The sequence below is a fragment of the Erythrolamprus reginae genome, chromosome 6, assembly GCF_031021105.1.
Source record: "Erythrolamprus reginae isolate rEryReg1 chromosome 6, rEryReg1.hap1, whole genome shotgun sequence".
In the NCBI taxonomy this organism is placed as follows: domain Eukaryota; kingdom Metazoa; phylum Chordata; class Lepidosauria; order Squamata; family Dipsadidae; genus Erythrolamprus; species Erythrolamprus reginae.
In genome coordinates, this window is record NC_091955.1 from 98,041,929 (window position 1) to 98,058,243 (window position 16,315).

Genomic DNA, 16,315 nt, shown 5'->3' on the forward strand with positions numbered 1-16,315 from the left:
GTTGGGTAGCCTATAGTATAGACCCACCCCTTTAATATTGACCCAAATGCATTCAAGATAATAATAATAATAATAATAATAATAATAATAATAATAATAATAATTCGCAATCCCAGGAGACAGCAGAATTGAGGAGAAGCAGCTAGAGAAATTAGTGAAATACGAAGATCTAAAAATCGAGCTGCAACGACTCTGGCATAAGCCCGTGAAAGTGGTCCCAGTGGTACTTGGCACGCTGGGCGCAGTACCAAAGGATCTCAGTGGACATTTGAAAACCATTGGAATTGACAAAATGTCCATCTGTCAATTGCAAAAGGCCGCGTTACTGGGATCGGCAAACATAATTCGCTGCTACATCATGCAGTCTTAGGTGCTTGGGAAGCGCCTGACTGGTTATGAAATACGAAATCCAGCATAGTGATCTCGTTTGCTGTGTTATATTGATAATAATAAGACTGAAGACTCAGAGTGTCTCTATTATTTTTTTTTTAAAAAAAATCTTTATTGAGTTTTATTGAGAATAAGACAAAAACAAAGACAAAGGGGGATCAATAGTACATAATAATTAACGTTCAAAGCACATATTATTGTTGTGCTCTATTTCTGTAAAGGTGTAGTTATTTCTTATATACAGTGCAATTCCACCTCCTCTTTTATTTGGTCTGTTTCTTTAAAATAATTTAAATCCCTCTAGCTGTATATTTCATTTGTCAGTTTCATCCCACCAAGGTTCTGTAATGGCAACTATATCATATTTTCCCTCATTTACTTGAATTTCTAATTCACCCTGTTTGTTCCTGATACTATGTGCATTGCTGTATAGACCTTTAAGTCCATTTTGCTTGACCCTATATTTACATAACTTCATAACCTGTCTTGTGCCTGACCGCCCCATCTTTGTCAGTGAATTCTTTAGTCAGTGAATTGTTGGCAAGATAGGCTACATAATTGTGTTCACACAACTACAAGAACCCTAGTCTTAGATATGTGAAACATTGGGATGTGGTGGGGAATCAGTCTTTTGCTAAGGCAAGTAGCTGCTCTGTCTGGCAGGAGGAGGTGATGTTACCTGTGTACTTCTGGTTTCAGCTTATAGCCAATCACACACACATGGCCTTGGAAAATTCCCACACTCAAATCATTTTCAACCCAACACTGGGGTGCAAACGGTTCTTTAGAATACACAGAGATCAACCTAATTCAAAATAACAGCAAGCTTTCCTGGTTACAGTGTATATCTATTTGCCTTTATACACACACACACACACTGGGAGATGGGTGGCTTTTGTTTGTTTCCTTGACAACTTGGTTCCTTCTAAGCCTTTGTCCACTGTTTTTGTGTGGTATCATGAATCTTTAGATATGGTAGTTTATCTAGAGCCCATTAAAGTTCCTGCCAGCATTTCTTTCTTGGCCCATTTCCTTTCTTTGATCAGAACCCATGAACCCAGGCCCAAAGAACCGAGAATCACGCATGGAGTTACTTCTGAAAAGTGCCTTTCCTGTTGCTCGCCTACAGACAGCATCTTGCCAGACTAAAGCAAAATACCTCCCACGACTATAGATTTGCTCTGTGAACTGCTAGGGAGGATCCGACTTGCTCTCTTTCTGCTCCCCAGACATTCCAAGCTCCACTTTCTCTTTGGTCCCTGAGGAAAGACCCTCTTCTACCTGTGACTTCATTCCACCACAACCCACTGCACAATCCCTTCCCATTCCTTTCCTCCTTTGATTTGTGTCTTCTTCACACCATCTCCAGCAAAGTCAAAACAGTCTACATGGCGACTACAGCCATGTAACCACAGAATCGCTTTGTTAATTGCCTTTTCAAATATTTTCTTTTCATATTCATTTCCAGTCCAGCTTGAGCTGCCTAGAAAAGTGGAGCTCCTTCCTAGGGAGAGATTGTCCTGTTTTTTCTCAACCTGGGCTGATGTGCCTTGAGACTTTGGCCCAGCAGAGCCTCACAACTAGATGCTGATCTGTCACACACTTAAATATGTCCCTTAGTATCAACCCAGTTGTGGAATGTTCTCCGTGCAAGAGATGAAGTAACCATTTGCCAACTCTGTTGATTCATGTTTCATCATGAATCTTTAGATATGAAAGCTTATCTGCCATCTAAAGTTAAATCTAAAGTTTAATGGGTTAAAGAACCCATTAAAATTCCTGCCAGCATTTCTTTCTTTCTGGATAACTTGCTTTGAATCACCCTGTCTTGCCCTGCAGGGTGTGATCATAGGAGCCCTGCTATATAAGGTGCAAAAGAGACCATTGGTGGCTCAAAGGGTTTCTCCTTCAGATGGGATCCCTCTTTGAAGGTGAGAGCCATAGATTAGAGGAAGAGGTTTAATGTAACTTTAGGGAAAGAGATTACAACATAATTGTAATTGTAAAGGGGTTGACCTAGAATTTTTGGAGCACATTCAGGTTTTTTCTCTTTCTCTCCTCAGGTTTGAAGATGCTTCTCATCATTTGCTTCATCTTTGGTCTCTTGGGCACCCTTACCTGGGCAGGTAAGTTGTTGACAGCACTCCAAAGTTGATATAGCTCACTTCTATTCTATTTCCCCATTTATTTAGGCTTATTTTAATGTTTTATTCTTAATGGGGGAGCCTCTACTTCTAGTTATGATCCAGTTAGACCAACCCAGAAAGGCCTGGAGTTCCCAAAGACCCCTGGGTCTCATTATACGGACACCAAATCCTTGTATCGACAGGATGAGGCTGGCATCTGTCCACTAAACAAGACCTGGGCATTTTACATCCTCTGGTTCACCTTTGGCCCTTTAGCTCTCTCTGTCTGGTCCACGTGAGGTCAGTTGGAAATTAGAAATCAAATGCAAATGAGTGTTTGTCATACACACAATACAACTGCAGTGCTTTTATCTTGAAGGCCACTTTTAATTTTCCATTGTATGTGGGTATCTGAGTGCCTACAGACCTTCATAGACCTCTTGGTTTGGCCCTCACCAACAGTCCCAGTTTCCTATGTGGCCCCTTGGGAGAATAGATTGTCCACTGAAGCCAAGATCCACAATACAAGGGAAATAAGACATTTTCACACCCATTTTACATTATGACTTTTTCAGTTACAAATATCAGACTGATATAAATCCATCCTAATTCCAATTGACTCGTTCAGTTTATGTCACTCTTTCCAGCTCATCTTCATGGAATGAAAACTTTTTCTTCTCTGGAATGTTTATCAAGTACCGTAGTTATAAATGTCTCTTTTGCTCAAGGATTTCTCCACTTTGTTAATGTCCATGAAGAAAAAGTCCATTTTTATTCTGTTTTCTGAGCAGGTCCTCAAGGCCGGACTGTTTGTCCTTCTGGCACCTTTGCCTATAAAGATGGAAGTGAGTGGAGTTGCTACAAGTTCTATAGAGAGCAGCTCACCTTTGAAGATGCTGAGGTAACTCACCTGAAATATCTCACCTGAGTGGGAAGAATTCCCTTAATCTGGCCCAGAGTTTCCCCAAACTTCACAATGCCCAGAAGTTCATGCCATTGTTTAAATGAAGAGCACCTGCTGTATGATTCTCCTTGAAAAAAAAGATGAAAGTCTACAAGAAAGAGTAAAATAAAATATTTTAATAATTCTGTTGAATTCCCTTCAATTTAACAGGATTAATATCATGGTTCAATATCAGTAAATTTTGTTAAAGGAAATAATTTATTTATTTGACTTCTGTGCCTCCCAATCCCGTAAAATTCGGATGAGACCCCTAACTGCTACATTTAAATGGGATTGGATATTGTGTGGTTGAACAAATTGTGCAACTCGGCTATTGTCTTATCCATGTTGTGGGACCAAGGCCAACAATCATAAGGTTAACAGGGGTCTTCACATAATTTTACTTGCAATTATGACATTGATGAAAGTGATTATGGCCAATCCTCACAGTTATGACAGTTGCAATTTGCTCAGCAATTGTTCATTAAATGACTGAGTTGCTAGTCCCAATTGTAGTTGTGGGAGAGAGAGAAGAGGGGAGGAGGTGTTCATTTGTGTGTGGAAATAAAGAGACACTCTTAGAGAGAAGAGGTCACTTTCAAACAAAATAACTTGAATTTTTGTGTTCCCTCCTTTAACAACTACAATTGGGACTGACAATACAGACCTCTTGGAAATGGGGAAAGGTGGACTGTAGACAGTCTAAGGTTAAAGTTTTGGGGGTTCAGGAAAGAAAGCTCAGAGTCAGGTAGCGAATTGATCCCTCTGTTGCTGAAGTCGTATTTTCTGCAGTCAAGTATTGAGCAGTTTACATTTACTTTGAATCTATTGCATGCTCGTGTACTGCTGCGGTTGAAGGTGAAGTTGTCATTAACAGGAAAGACATTTAGGTATATGATTTTCTGAACTACATTTAGATCAGATCGGAGACAACATAGTTGTAAATTGTCTATTCTCAGTATTTCAAGTTTGGTGGAAAAAGGTATTTTGTTGCGAGCGGAGGAGTGAAGAATTCTTCACTCCTCTTCTCACAACAAAATACCTGACTCCACCAGACTCGAAATTCTTGGTTTAGACAACTTACAACTCCGTCGTCTCCGTTCTGACTTAATTATAGTTCATAAAATCATATACCAAAATGTCCTCCCTGTTAACAACTACTTCACCTTCAGCCGCAACAACACATGAGCATGAAATTGATTTAAACTAAATGTCAACCACTCCAAACTTGACTGCAAAAAATACGACTTCAACAACATAGTAATCAACGCCTGTAATGCACTACCTGACTCTGTGGTTTCTACTCCTAACCCCAAAACCTTTAACCTTAGACTATCTACAATTGACCTCTCCCCCTTTCTCAGAGGTTTGTAAGGGGCGTGCATAAGCGCACCACTGTGCCTAGCGTCCCTGTCCTATTGTCTTCTTTTGTTACTTTTTATCATTACTGTTAAGTCACTTATCTAATGTCTTATTTGTACAAATTACCACCCTATAATTGTTTGACAAACAAACAAACAAACAAACAAATAAAAAAAATATGATCACAAAGATTGTTTATGTAGAGTAGGAAGAGTGTTGATCCTAAAACACTGCCTTGAAGGTCACCACTATTGATAGGAGCAGGATTTGATATGGCACTTCCTATTTTGACCACTTATTGTCTGTTAGACAGGAATACAGCTGTCTAATCATGCAGTGGTCCAGAGATTTCATAGGATTATAGTTTCAGAAATAGTTTGTCCTGTACTACTGAATCAAAGGCTTTACAAAAGTCTATGTAGATTGCATTTATTGTTTTACTCAGTAAAACTGCAAGACTCCTGGGTTGGTAGACCTGCATAGTAGCAGACCTACAATGGACAACATGATTCCCCTTTGCAGGAAGAGTGTCAGAACAGATGGAAAGGTCATTTAGCATCTTTCCACTCGGACAAGCAGGCAAAATCCATTGCTGCCTATGTCGCTAAAGAAAATATGGAGAGTCGTTTTGTCTGGATGGGACTTCAACGAGATGAAGACTCTGATATGGTGAGTGTTTGGTCCTCCTGTTTCTGAGCAATTAGCAGCTCTTTCCATGCGGAGGTTTTTTGAACCATCCCTGAAAAGCCCAGAAACCTTGTTCCATTTCCATTCCCTGATGCCAGATTATGTGCAGGACCACCTTCTGCCACACGAATCCCAGCAACCGGTCAGTCCCGCAGAGTCGGTCTTCTCCAAGACCCGTCAACTAGACAATGTCGCTTGGTGGGGCCTAGGAGAAGAGCCTTCTCTGTGGGAGCCCCGGCCCTTTGGAATCAACCCCCCTGGATATTCGCACTGCCCCCTTCCTTGCCTTTCGCAAGAGTCTTAAGACTCATCTATGCCGCCAGTCTTGGGGCGATTAGATCACAGCCCCCTGGCCAGTGAAAGGTTTGTATGGCTGTTGTTTGAATGGGTAGGACTGATTTTTAACACAACTGGGAATTTTAGATTGTTTGTTTAGTTGTAATTTAATTGTATTTAGCTATTTGATTTGTTGTTTTTATATGTTGTAAGCCTCCCTGAGTCCTCGGAGAGGTGCAGCATATAAATTCAATAGATAGATAGATAGATAGATGGATAGATAGATAGATAGATAGATAGAGATAGACAGATAGATAGATAGATATTTCCAACTTAATGATTCCTTTCTAAGTCCCTTATCATCTTGATAGCTCTGAAGGCTCTTCAATTTGTCAGTGTCCATCCTAAAATACAATAGTCAGTACTGGACATAATATCCTAGCTGACACCGCCAGAATTATTCCTGGGTCTTTGGCTTGTCAGTATTTTCACTGTTGCTTTGAATGAAGAAGAGGAAGGAGTTGCTCAACTGGCACAGAGAGGATAGCCCCATAGCCCTCCTCCTCCTCCTCCTCCTCCTCCTCCTCCTCCTCCTCCTCCCACACTCCCTTCTAGCACTGATGATGCTTCCCAGCTGGGTCGTGGCTCAAAGGCTCAGGTGTCTTTGTAGCCCCAGAAATCCTGGATTCTGGGCATAGCAAGAGCGACAGCAGCAGCACTTGGGCTTATATAAAACTTCATGCACCCAAAGAATTTAACTGTGTGATAGGCATGTGGTGCATGTTTGCAGAAAATCCTATTTACTAGGACTCCCCCCCTTAATTGTAAGTTAGAAGCAGAATTGGAAAATATCTCTCTCCACTCCCACCCCCCACTCCTCATGTCCCCCACTCACCCACCTCAACATGTTTTATTCTGCATTGCACAGATTACTGGATGGTACTGGGTTGATGGATCACGATCCAGGTACAGAAAATGGTACTATGGTGAACCCAATGGCAAGACTGAGTTTTGTGCCACTCTCTATGCTCTAGCTGGTCAGTATGAAAAGCCTTCGTTCCTTAGTGGGGTTGGACTTTGCATCTGGAGTTGCAGGAAAGCAGGGGAGGGGAAGGGAGGGGAGGGAGGGGAGGATAGAAGACAGGAAAGAGAAGGGAAGGAAAGAAGAGTAGGGGAAGGAGGGGAGGGAGGGGAGGCAAGATGGGAAGGGGAATAAGCCTTAATTTGAAGGAGACTTTCTTGGGGTGGCTGATTTTAAGGACTTATGGGAGACCCTTAGCAGGCAAAAGTTAGAAATTTCCAGAGTCTCAGAAAACAACAGCTCCTCATCCCAGCATTTGTCGCAGAGGCAACACAATCTATTTGCTTCTTTCTGCTATTTCTCATTCACTGTCACAGCTGGAGAGGTTTGTGAAGGACTCTTTTCATTTCAGACATTTACAGGGTCACCCAGCCCAATCAAAGGGGCTCTGAGTGGCATATAACCACAAAACCTAAAACATCAATTGCACTTCATCTTAACAAGTAAGGCAGATGTGCCACAACTGCAATCTGGAAAGAATAGATTAATACAGTGTTTTTCAAGATTAGCCCCTTTAAGAAGTGTGGCCTTCAACTCCCAGAATCCCCCAAGCAGAGAGTCAAATGTTTCAGGGAAGACAGAAATCTTAACTCTCTTTATGAAAGAGTCAAGTAAGTTGTAGCTCAGCAGGAAGACAGTTCTGGACTAGGGAGGCAGCCACCGAAAATGGGCCCTTCTGAGATGGCCAGGCTTAGATGAGGGGAGCTGGAAGGCGGAGTTAAATGTGCCATCTCTGTAGAGTCTTTGTGTCCCCACAACAGACCTAAATCCAGTCCTCTTGAGGTCTCTTGGCCCTTATCCAGTGTAAATTTACCTTTGACGCGATTAGTTGACTAGATTATTGTGTACTGGAGCTCTTCGTACTTGATATCGCCCATTAGTGGACAGGCAGTTGTATTTGAGAGAAGATAGTCTGCATGTAGCCCGATTGTATGCCATGTTGTGCTCTAAAAATGATCACCACCCATGTTCCTTCCTTTCAGGGCACTTGACTTGGGTTGATCTATCCTGCGTCTACAAATTTCCTTTTCTCTGCAAATGGAAACCCACTTAAGCCAAGTCTGGAGATGGAGTTTGGAGGGCTCCCTGTTGATCAGAAACCTCAGCTGAGATCTTTTGATTCCAACTTCTCCATGCGTAAAATGTCATTGACCAGAAAGACCAGCTGAATGTCAAGCAGTTGGTTCCTCTAATCTTGCTTCTCTTCCTCTCTTTCTGAAGAACTTGATAATAAAGTCTATTGTTCTGCCCTTGTCTTGAGTTTGGCCTTTCTCTCCCAGGGGGTCCAGGGTCCCTCTCTGAAGAAATCTCGGGGCGGGATGGGTGTTGTGTCTGTAATTGACTTTCCAGGCCCAAAACACACAGTGCAACCTTATTGGCTCATTCATTCATTCATTCATTCATTCATTCATTCATTCATTCATTCATTCATTCATTCATTCATTCATTATATTTGCCAAACAAGTATACAATTATAGTTTGTATTAACATATCAAAGTATAAAGAAGTGATAAAAAGGATAATAGGGCAGTAGGGCAGGCACAATAGTGTGCTTATGCAGGCCCCTTACAGACCTCTTAGAAAAAGAGAAAGGTCAACAGTAGATAATTTTGAGGTTTGGGGAAGAAGCAACAGAGTCCAGTAGTGAGTTCCAGACATTGATCACTCGGTTGCTGAAGTCGTATTTTCCGCAGTCAGGTTTGGAGCAATTTACATTTAGTTTGTATCTCTTATGTGCTCTTGTGTCATTTTTGAAGGAGACGTAGTCACTAACAGGAAGGACGTTATGGTGTAGGATCTTAGGAACAACAGTTAAATCAGTTCAGAGTCTTCCCTGGGGTCCCTCTCTCCCACCTTTTCTCTCCGAGGGAAATAGGAGATTAGTGGGAGGAGAAATATGGATGGGTAGAAATGTTTATTTATATGTTTATTTATTTATTGGACTTATATGCCGCCCTTCTTCAAGGACTCAGGGCACCTCACAACATACATACATACATACATACATACATACATACATACATACATACATATAAATACAAACACTAATGCAAATCCATATCACTACCAAACTGTGTCAGGCCAACCTTTGACTTCACATAATGACTTTGGGCCTGACACCCCTGCTCAGGCAGGAGACCCTCTCCCACTTCAGACAAATGACAACTGAAAACAGAGTGGTCTTCACTTGACACTTATGAAGAATCCCAGAATTGCCATGGCATCTATGCCACCTATAAGCAGGTAAAACGGCTGCCACGGGACCTCCACTTCTCCAGCCAGTCAACTGTTGGCAAGATAGGTTGCGTAATGGTGTTCACACAATTGCTAGAACCCTAGTCTGAGATGTGTGGAAGATTGGGATGTGGTGGGGAACCAGGCCTTAAGCTACTCTCACATTGGAATACTGATATCGAATGACCTAAGTGCTAAAGCCCACTGCAACAATATCGCCAAAAAAGCCTCTAGAGTTGTTAACCTGATCCTACGCAGCTTCTGCTCAGGCAATCTCACACTACTCACAAGAGCCCACAAAACTTTTGCCAGACCCATCCTAGACTACTGTTCATCTGTCTGGAACCCATACCACATCTCAGACATCAACACCCTTGAAAATGTCCAAAGATATTTCACCAGAAGAGCCCTTCACTCCTCCACTCGAAACAGAAGACCCTACGAAAATAGACTAACAATCCTGGGCCTAGAAAACCTAGAACTACGGCACCTAAAACACGATTTGAGTATTTCCCACAAGATCATATGCTGGAATGTCCTACCGGTCAATGACTACTTCAGCTTCAACCGCAATAACACAAGAGCACGCAACAGATTCAAACTTAATACGAACCGCGCCAAAATTGACTGTAAAAAATATGATTTCAACAACCGAGTTATTGAAGCGTGGAACTCATTGCCAGACTCAATAGTGTCAACCCCTAACCCCCAACATTTCTCCCTTAGACTCTCCACGATTGACCTCTCCAGGTTCCTAAGAGGCCAGTAAGGGGCGTAAATAAGTGCACCGGTGTGCAGTGTTCCCTCTAATTTTTTCCCGGTGTGGGCAGAAAGGTATAGTGTCTGAGCAGCAGTCCTTTTGGGACTGGGCGGCATAGAAGTCTAAATAAATAAATAAATAAATAAAGTGTGAGCGCACACTATCAGGCGTACGCGAGTTCTGACATCCATAATTCGCTCCCCCTCCTTTCTCTTTCCTCCTTCCTCTCTCATCTCTTTCCTTTCTCTCCCTCCCTTTCTCTTTCCATTCTCTCCCTCCCTCTTCCTCTCTATCCTTTATATATGTCTCTTTCTTTCTCCCTCCATCATTCCCTCTTTTTCTCCCTCCCTTTCTCTCCCTCCCTCTTTCTCTCTATCCTTTCTATCTGTCACTCTTTCTTTCTCTCCCTCCTTCATTCCCTCTTTGTCTTTCCCTCCCTCCCTTTCTCTCTATCCTTTATAGCTCTCACTCTTTCTTTCTCTTCCTCCTTCATTCCCTCTTTCTCTCCCTCCTTTTCTCTCTTTCCTTTCTCTCCCTCCCTCCTTCTCTCTATCCTTTATATCTCTCACTCTTTCTTTCTTTCTCTTCCTCCATTCCCTCTTTCTCGCCCTCTTTTTCTCTCTTTCCTTTCTCTTCCTCCCTCTTTCTCTCTATCATTTATATCTCTCTCTTTCTTTCTTTCTTTCTTTCTCTCCCTCCTCTCCCTCCCTCGCTTTCTCTCCCTCCCTCCCTCTTTCTATCCTTTATATCTCTCACTCTTTCTTTGTTTCTCTTCCTTCTTCATTCCCTCTATCTCTCCCTCCTTTTCTCTCTCTTTCCTTTCTCTCCCTCCCTCTCTCTCTATCCTTTATACATCTCTCTTTCTCTCCCTCCTTCATTCCCTCTTTCTCTCTATCCTTTATATCTCTCTCTTTCTTTCTCTCCCTCTTTCATTCCCTCTTTGTCATCGAGTTGGTGGCATGGGCGGTGGATTCACACAGACACCCCGCACGGACGAACATCAGGCTGGTGGCGTGGCCGGCGGATTCGCGCCTCCCCCCACATGGATAGACATCGGGCTGGCGGCAGTGCCGGCGGATTCGCCCCCCCCTGCACGTACGGACATTGGGCTGGCGGGGTGACCGGCGGATTGCGCCCCCCCCCCCAGCACGTACAGACATCGGGTTGGTGGTGGGCAGCCAGCTTTGCTGACGCCGGCCAGCAAAGCTGGCTTTCCGGGAAAACAGCGCACTTTTCAAATTCGGGCTGGCGTGGCACAAACACTTCTATAGGACTCACTCGCCTCGCTGAGGCCGTGCCGAGGCCCGCTCGCCTCATGGAGCCCCACTCCGCCTCGGCCTCCTCCGCCGCCCGGCTGGGCTGCCTGCGGGACTCGCACAGAAAAGCAGCGAATTTGAAAAGCGCGCTGCTTTCACAGAAAGCCGGCTTTGCTGGCCGGCGTCAGCAAAGCTGGCTGCCAGCCGCCAGCCCGATGTCCGTACATGCTAGGGGGGAGCAATCCGCCGGCCACCCCACCAGCCCAATGTCCGTACGTGCCGGGGGGGAATCTGCCGGCACTGCCGCCAGCCCGATGTCCATCCGTGTGGGGCTGGGGTGAATCCGCCGGCCATGCCGGCAGCCTGATGTCCGTCCATGCGGGGCCCCCCGAATCCGTCGATGAGAAAGAGGGAATGAAGGAGAGAGAGAAAGAAAGAAAGAGAGGCCCCCCGCACGGACGGATATCAGGCTGGTGGCGTGGCCGGCAGATTCGCGCCTCCCCCCACATGGATGGACATCGGGCTGGCGGCAGTGCCGGCAGATTCGCCCCCCCCCCTGCACATACGGACATTGGGCTGGTGGGGTGACCGGCGGATTGCCCCCCCCCCCCAGCACGTACAGACATCGGGTTGGTGGTGGGCAGCCAGCTTTGCTGACGCCGGCCAGCAAAGCTGGCTTTCCGGGAAAACAGCGCACTTTTCAAATTCGGGCTGGCGTGGCACAAACACTTCTATAGGACTCACTCGCCTCGCTGAGGCCGTGCCGAGGCCCGCTCGCCTCATGGAGCCCCACTCCGCCTCGGCCTCCTCCGCCGCCCGGCTGGGCTGCCTGCGGGACTCGCACAGAAAAGCAGCGAATTTGAAAAGCGCGCTGCTTTCACAGAAAGCCAGCTTTGCTGGCCGGCGTCAGCAAAGCTGGCTTTCCGGGAAAACAACGCACTTTTCAAATTCGGGCTGGCGTGGCACAAACACTTCTATAGGACTCACTCGCCTCGCTGAGGCCGTGCCGAGGCCCGCTCGCCTCATGGAGCCCCACTCCGCCTCGGCCTCCTCCGCCGCCCGGCTGGGCTGCCTGCGGGACTCGCACAGAAAAGCAGCGAATTTGAAAAGCGCGCTGCTTTCACAGAAAGCCAGCTTTGCTGGCCGGCGTCAGCAAAGCTGGCTTTCCGGGAAAACAACGCACTTTTCAAATTCGGGCTGGCGTGGCACAAACACTTCTATAGGACTCACTCGCCTCGCTGAGGCCGTGCCGAGGCCCGCTCGCCTCATGGAGCCCCACTCCGCCTCGGCCTCCTCCGCCGCCCGGCTGGGCTGCCTGCGGGACTCGCACAGAAAAGCAGCGAATTTGAAAAGCGCGCTGCTTTCACAGAAAGCCAGCTTTGCTGGCCGGCGTCAGCAAAGCTGGCTGCCAGCCGCCAGCCCGATGTCCGTACATGCTAGGGGGAAGCAATCCGCCGGCCACCCCACCAGCCCAATGTCCGTACGGACGGATATCAGGCTGGCGGTGTGGCTGGCGGATTGGCTCCCCCCCCCCGCACGCACGGACATCAGGCTGGTGGCGTGGATGGTGGATTCACCCCCACACACACATGGACGGACATCAGGCTGGCACATTCGGGGGGCCCCACACACACGGACAGACATCGGGCTGGCGGGCAGCCAGCTTTGCTGACGGGTGCAGGGTTCAAGCCCTGTGCTGGCCAGCAAAGCCGACTTTCCGGGAAAGCAGTGCGCTTTTCAAATGCGCTGCTTTCCTACACCTTTTACCTGGGCAGGGTGGGGAGGCGGCCACCTTCTCCCCCCCCTGCCCAGGAAAGAGGTGCAGGAAAGCAGCGCATTTGAAAAGCACACTGCTTTCCCGGAAAGCCGGCTTTGCTGGCCGGCATGCCCTCCCCTTGGCTCTGCCTCCCGCTGCCGCCACGCAGCTCACCTCAGAAGCCTTGACGATTTGCTGGCCTGCACGGCGTGGGGGAGGAGGCCGATTCTGGGCCCGTTGCCCCTGGCTCCAGGGGGCAGCTCCCAGCACGGCGGCTGGGAAGGAGGCCAACGCCTCCTCCGACACCGAAGGGAAGCGGAAGGGCGTGGGAGGAGATGGGCGCGGCCGACGGCAGAGCCCAGGAAGCCGGGGCTTTCTCTCCCACCAACAGCTTGGGAGGGGCGGATCAGCTGTCGGTCGGGGAGAAACCCGCTCCGCGCCAGCTTGGAAAACTCTGCGCTGTCCTTAAAATTTGCCTGCGCTATAGCGCGCTGCGCAGCTTACAGGGAACTATGCCGGTGTGCCTTTCGTCCCCTGTCCAATTGTCTTTCCTTTCTCTCACTTATCATATATATTCTCTTCCTTTCATATATCTTCTCCTCTATTTTTACATATTAACTTTATATATATTACTTCATGTCTATTCTCTTCCATATGTATTGTGTATTGTGTATTGGATGAATGAATGAATGAATGAATAAATAAATAAATAAATAAACAAACAAACAAACATTGCACGTCTGCTTCTGATTTCAGCTTACGGTCACTCACACACGCACGGCCCTGGAAAATTGCCTCGCTCAAATCATTTTCAACCCAACACTGGGGCACAAACGGTTCTTTAGAACAGTGATTTTCAACCTTTTTTGAGCCACGGCACATTTTTTACATTTACGAAACCCTGCGGCACATTGAGCAGGGGGGGGGGGGGGCGCTAAAAAAGTTTGGACAAAAAAATTCTCTCTCTCTCTCTTCCTTCCCTTCACTCTATTTCTTTCTCCCTCCTTCTTCCTCTCCCTTCCTTCCTCTTTCTCTCTCTCTCTCTCTCCACCCCTCTTTCTTTCTCTTCCTTCCTTCCTCTCTTTTTTGCTCTCTTTCTCTCTCCCTCCCTACCTCCCTCTATGTCTTTCTCTCTCTCTCCTTCCCTCCCTCTCTTTCTCTCTCTCTCTTGTTTTCTTTCTCTCTCTTTCTCTCTCGCTTTCTTTCTCTTGTTCTCTTTCTCTCTCTCTCTTATTCTCTTTCTCTCTCTCTCTCTTTCTCTCTCTTTCTCTCTCTCTTGCTCTCTCTCTTGCTTGCTTTCTCTCTCTCTCTCTCTTGCTTGCTTTCTCTCTCTCTCTCTCTTGCTTTCTCTCTCTCTTGCTTTCTTTCTCTCTGAGCTTCGCGGCACACCTGACCATGTCTCGCGGCACACTAGTGTGCCACGGCACACTGGTTGAAAAACACTGCTTTAGAATACACAGCTAATTCAAAATAACAGCAATAAGCTTTCCTGGTTACAGTGTGTATTTATTTATTAATAGTGCTTGTGCTTCTATTTGCTATATCTATATCTATTTGCTTTTACCCAAACACACAAACACACGCCCACACAGACCTTCTCTCTCACACTCTGAAGGGACTGGGGATGGGGTTTCCCAGCTGCTTAGTCCCAATTTCTTTTTTCTGGTTCAGGTGATTTTTGTTTGTTTGTTTGTTTCCTTAACAACTTGGTTCCTTCTAAGCCTTTGTCCACTCTGCTTCTGTGCCATCATGAACCTTTAGATACGATAGTTTATCTGGGGCCCATTAAAGTTCCTGCCAGCATTTCTTTCTTGGCCCATTTCCTTTCTTTGATCTGAACCCATGAACTCAGGCCCAAAGAACCGAGAATCATGCATAGAATTACTTCTGAAAAGTTCCTTTCCTGTTGCTCACCTACAGACAGAATCTTGCCAGACTCAAGCAAAATACCTCCCACGACTACAGATTTACTCTGTGAACTGCTAGGGAGGATCCGACTTGCTCTCTTTCTGCTCCCCAGACATTCCAAGCCCTACTTTTTCTTCGGCCCCTGGGAAAGACCCTCTCCCTCCTGTGACTTCATTCCACCACAACCCACCACACAATCCCTTCCCATTCCTTTCCTCCTTTGACTTGTGCCTCCTCCACACCATCTCCATGATGGCTGTCTCTTTCCCAATAATATCATGGATAAGAGAGCTTTATTGCAGACTCACCTGGCGTTCAAGACTCAGATCTCTGAGGCAGTGAGAGAGAGGGCAGGGCCTGCAAAATGGCGCCAGGACTTAACATCCCTTCCCCCTTCCCAGAGTGGCCCACTGCTTATGAGCCACTTCATCTGCTTATGGTCCAATATCCCCACGATGTTCCTGCTTGCCCTTTCGCCCCCAACAACACACATTCTTTCCCCTCCACCCATGTGTCTGTTACACCCTACCCCACAACCAGGCCAAAAAGCAATGGTCACTAACACTGGGTGCTTCTGTCTAGTATTCTGGACTGAGTCTACCAAGTTAGATCACTCAAACGCTTTCTCTATCCCCCAACCTACTTGCTGCCAGTGGAGCCATTCAACCACAGCTAGTGGCCTGTTGGGAAAAGGTTTAATAGCATCCCAGAGAACAAAAACCATTTACAGGCTCATTTGTTGGATTTCTTTGAAACATCTGAGTTCAATGACAAGGGTGAAATACAGGAAATACAGGTTACAACCCCCCAAATTCAACAAGTCTCCTTATTCTATTTCAGGTGTTGGGGAAGGTATCCTCAAACCTTTTGTGATGCAAAATATACATTAGACCAAAACATACCGCATCTCGGACATTAACACCCTCCAAAGTTACTTCACCAGAAGAGCCCTTCACTCCTCCACTTGAAACAGAATACCCTACGAAAATAGACTTACAATCCTGGGTCTAGACAGATTAGAACTACGACGCCTTAAACATGATCTAAGTATTGCCCACAAGATTATATGCTGCAATGTCCTGCCTGTCAAACACTACTTCAGCTTCAACTTCACCTCAACACAAGAGCATGTAACAGATTCAAGCTTAATATTAACTGCTCCAAACTTGACTGTAAAAAATATGACTTCAGTAATAGAGTTGTCAAAGCGTGGAACTCATTGCTGGACTCCATAGTGTCATCCCCAAACCCCCAACACTTCACCCTTAGATTATCCACGGTTGACCTCTCCAGATTCCTAAGAGGTCAGTAAGGGGTGTGAATAAGTGCACTAGAGTGCCTCCCATCCCCTGTCCTATTGTCTCTCCTGTATCTCATATCTCTTCTCTTCTATCCCTAAATCTTTTGTTCTATGCTCTCATTGATATATTTTATTCCTATATTTTCTCCTCTATTCTTTCCTTGATATATTTCATTTTGAGTATATCCACTATAACCTTCATTGTGTATTAATGTGTATTGGACAAAATAAATAA

At 45.9% G+C, this 16,315-nt stretch overlaps 1 protein-coding gene across 1 annotated transcript; it reads left to right on the forward strand.

Moving 5' to 3' along the window:
• Nucleotides 1-1,902: 1,902 nt before the first annotated feature.
• Nucleotides 1,903-8,115, forward strand: LOC139168839 (C-type lectin Cal-like). Its single transcript, XM_070754579.1, has 6 exons — nucleotides 1,903-2,321; nucleotides 2,454-2,516; nucleotides 3,308-3,417; nucleotides 5,344-5,490; nucleotides 6,713-6,821; nucleotides 7,849-8,115. The coding sequence occupies exons 1-6, from the start codon at nucleotides 2,303-2,305 to the stop codon at nucleotides 7,917-7,919; spliced, it is 519 nt and encodes a 172-aa protein (XP_070610680.1). The 5' UTR covers nucleotides 1,903-2,302; the 3' UTR covers nucleotides 7,920-8,115.
• Nucleotides 8,116-16,315: the final 8,200 nt, after the last annotated feature.

Bases quoted from the DNA above. Each gene is read 5' to 3' on its own strand.
- LOC139168839 (XM_070754579.1), top strand. The intron at 5,491-6,712 runs GTGAGTGTTTGG...TGCATTGCACAG, and splicing joins GAGATGAAGACTCTGATATG to ATTACTGGATGGTACTGGGT. The intron at 6,822-7,848 runs GTCAGTATGAAA...CCTTCCTTTCAG, and splicing joins CACTCTCTATGCTCTAGCTG to GGCACTTGACTTGGGTTGAT.